Genomic DNA, 3699 nt, shown 5'->3' on the forward strand with positions numbered 1-3699 from the left:
TTTTATTGTTTCCCGATATTGAAATTCAAAAAAAAAAAAAAAAACATCTTACCCGTAGTGCAGTTATGACGACACATCATATATTATTTTTGAATGTCCAAATCTAAATCCGGATAGACGTTCTCATTTTAAATTCTAGAATCTATGAAATTCAAGATCCAAATCAGATATTCATATTACCTACTTATCTAGTTTAGAAGAAGAATTTTTAATGCTGTGTTGGTTTTATGCCTGACACAATCCATTGGATGAATACTTCTCCAGTCACCGCTCCTCCCTCTCGCTTGATGGTCCTATTGCCAGGACCGTTACATGTGGCCCAATCAAATTGTGCATGGCCCAGGCCATGCATCCTTTCATCTTCAGGACTAACGGCCTTTCCCCACAAGATTGAACATATATGTTTAGAGCACTGGTAGTAATTCAATAAAATTAAAATATAGCCAACAAGATAGTTAAAAGATTAAAAAAAATTCAACAATTACAATTGACTCAACAAAGCTACAGTAAATTTGGCCTCCAACCAAATGGATGGCCAAATTTATTGAGCCAACTTCACTGGCTAAACATTATTTTGGAGTAAAATATTTGTTCCTGCAAAACTGAATTCTCTCCCGCGCCTCTGCCTTTCCTTTAATTTCCCTCACTCCCTCACTGTAAATCAGAATTTTCGAAACCCATTTCCCAGCCGCACCACCGAAACCAGCCGCAGCACCGGACCCAACCGCAGCACCGAACCCAGCCGCATGAACTCTCTCCGTCGTCTCCCAGCTGCAGCACCGAAACCAGCCGCACCACCTCACCCAGCCGCAGCAACGGACCCAGCCGCAGCACCGGACCCAGCCGCACGAACTCTCTCCGTCGTCTCCCAGCTACAGCACCGAAGGAGCTCAAGCCATCGCACCAGACGGAACTCTCTCCGTCGTCTCCCAGCTGCAGCACCGAACGGCAACGCCACTCCGAGTTTTCGGAGCACCGGTGAGCCTCCGAACACCGGTGAGCTCTGTTTTTAATTTTTTTTTTGATGCAATTTGAAGATGATTTTCTTCTGATGCGATGCGATTTGTTCTGATGCAATTTCATTTTTTTTTTATGCGATTTCTTAATGTAATTCTCAAACTTTGATCTAATTTATGCGATTTCTTCTGATGCAATTACTGTTTTTTTTTTTTATTCTCAAGCTTTGATTGAATTCCGAAATGTGATTTTGGTGTATTGAATTTGATAAAAGCATTATTGATGAAAATATTAGTGGTGTATTGTACTGAAACCGAAAATACTAGTGTGTATTGTACTGAAAATACTTATACGTTGGGGGAGAATTTTTTGCTCTGTTCATAAGTTAGGAATATGTTTTTATTGTTCATAAATTACTTGATACTAGGCCATCGTTTTTATGAATCTATTTTCATACTAGGAATTTTTTGCTCTGTTCATAAGTTAGGAATATGTTTTTCATTAGTCAATTTATTTGTTAGGAATGGATCCATCCACTCACCATGATGCCTACTTCACAAATCTTCTAAATAACAATGACTTTTTGATGGGTGTCACAAATGAACAAGAAATCTCTCCACCCCAAGTTGAGGTTATTGAAGCTGAACCGAGTGGACGAAAAATACAACGAGGTAATAATTTTAATAATGAGGAAGATTTGTTACTTGTGGAGGGATGGCTTGAAACTTCCTTAGATGCGGTACAAGAAAAAGATCAAAAGCACACGATGTTATGGAAAAGAATTCATAAGTATTTTGAGGAAAACAAGAAATTTGACTCTTTACGCAATTACACATCTCTAATGAATCGGTAGTCAACGATTCAACAAGCTACAAATAAGTTTTGTAGTTATTTGGCCCAAGTTGAAGGAATGCATCCAAGTGGGTTCAACGAACAAGACAATGTATGTTTTGCACATTTTAAGTTTATTTTTTAGCATGCTTTTTTTTTTTTTTTTAACATCTTACTTATTTAGAAGCAAGGTGCTTTATGTATGTAGATTGGCAAGGCAAAGGTTATGTTCTTGGAGTTAGAGAAAAAGTCTTTTAACTTTGATCATTGTTGGCGGGTGTTAAGATTCCATCCAAAGTGGGTGGAACATATGGACCTAGTGAAGCCGAAGAAGAAACCAAGTTCGAATGCTTCGACCCCAAATTTAATAAATCTAGGCGAAGATGAGGATTATCATGTTGCATTTTCAAATTTGGAACGACCAATAGGTCGTAAAGCAGAAAAAGAAACGAAAGAGAAAAGAAATGACAAACTCTGACTCTCTTGTGGTACTAAATGAGATGGCAGAAATTAGAAAGAGTAAACTTCTGCTTATGCAAGAAGCACGTGATCATGACAATAAAATGTTGTATCTTAGGCAAGAGGAAGTGAGTCTTAGGCAAGACGAAGTGCGTATTCAGAAAGAGAATGTGCTACTTCAACAAGTGAAAGCACGTCTTGAAGAAAAGAAAGAAGATGAAAGAATTATGACATTAAATACAAGTGCCATGCCTCCAATGCTACAACAATATTATCTTCAACGACAAATGGAAATACTTGCAAGTCGTGTTGGGAAAAATTAGCTGTAGTGCAATTTTATCGCTTAATGTTATATTTATGTTTGTTAGATTAATCACTTTAGATTGACCATTATGGAGTACTATTATATTTATGTTTGTTAAGAGTTATGTTTTTAGATTGATCATTATGGAGTAAAGTTATATTTATATTTGTTAGATTAATCACTTCAGATTGTTGCCATAAATTTAATACAACCATAAATTCAATACAACAAGAAACTTAATACAACAAGAAACTTAATACAACCATAAACTTAATATAATCATAAATTTAATTCAACCATAAATTTAATAGAACCATGTCTTATGTGGCACTATATTGTTGCCATAAGTGCTCGACGAGATTTATTTGGAGTTGAGAATGGATTCTTCTATCCCTAAGAGCATGATGACGTTGAATGAACTCGCTAAATTCAGGTGTAGGGCTAGTTGACACTGGATCATGTGTAGTTTCTGGCAACTGTTCATATTCGAACTCTTCTTCTCCATTGTCAGCCCATTCATCTTTAATGATCATATTATGTAAAATTATGCATGCCATCATAATTTTATTGAGTGTTTCAATGTGGAAAAACCGTGCAGGTCTACGAATTATAGCAAATCGTGCTTGAAGCACACCAAAAGCACGCTCCACATTCTTTCTTGTAGACTCTTAGGCAGCAGCAAAATATTTTTTCTTGTTTCATTGTGGAGCTGAGATAGTTTTAACAAATGTTGCCCATTGCGGATAAATGTCATCAGCAAGATAGTACCCCATTGCATAGTTATGACCATTAATAGTGTAATTAACAGTCGGAGTACGCCCTTGAGTAAGGTCAGAAAATATAAATGATCTATCAAGCACATTTATATCATTATGAGACCTTGGTAACCCAAAAAAAGCATGCCAAATCCATAGATCGTAAGAAGCCACTGCTTCTAAAATAATTGTTGGTTCATGGATATGACCAGAATACATACCATGCCTAGCAGTTGGGCAGTTCTTCCACTTCCAATGCATACAGTCGATGCTCCCTAACATACCTGGAAAGCCACATTTCTCACCAACTGCGAGTAATCTAACAATGTCATCATTGTTGGATTTTCTTAAGTACTCTTCAGAAAAAATTGAAACAACAGCTTTGACAAACAT

General features: G+C 36.8%; 2 protein-coding genes across 3 annotated transcripts; one reads left to right on the forward strand and one right to left on the reverse strand.

Moving 5' to 3' along the window:
- The first annotated feature begins 471 nt into the window (after positions 1–471).
- On the forward strand, positions 472–2714 carry LOC122276102. 2 transcript variants are annotated; one of them, XM_043085576.1, is made up of 2 exons: positions 472–996; positions 1479–2714. In XM_043085576.1, the coding sequence occupies exons 1-2, from the start codon at positions 747–749 to the stop codon at positions 1808–1810; spliced, it is 582 nt and encodes a 193-aa protein (XP_042941510.1). In that variant the 5' UTR covers positions 472–746; the 3' UTR covers positions 1811–2714. The 2 variants fall into 2 exon arrangements, with proteins under 2 accessions (XP_042941510.1, XP_042941520.1); XM_043085586.1 differs by having other exon boundaries at positions 472–978.
- A 535-nt stretch (positions 2715–3249) lies between these two features.
- On the reverse strand, positions 3250–3699 carry LOC122300160. Its single transcript, XM_043110624.1, has one exon. The coding sequence runs from the start codon at positions 3697–3699 to the stop codon at positions 3250–3252; it is 450 nt and encodes a 149-aa protein (XP_042966558.1).

The sequence above is a fragment of the Carya illinoinensis genome, chromosome 1, assembly GCF_018687715.1.
Source record: "Carya illinoinensis cultivar Pawnee chromosome 1, C.illinoinensisPawnee_v1, whole genome shotgun sequence".
Taxonomy (NCBI): Eukaryota; Viridiplantae; Streptophyta; class Magnoliopsida; order Fagales; family Juglandaceae; genus Carya; species Carya illinoinensis.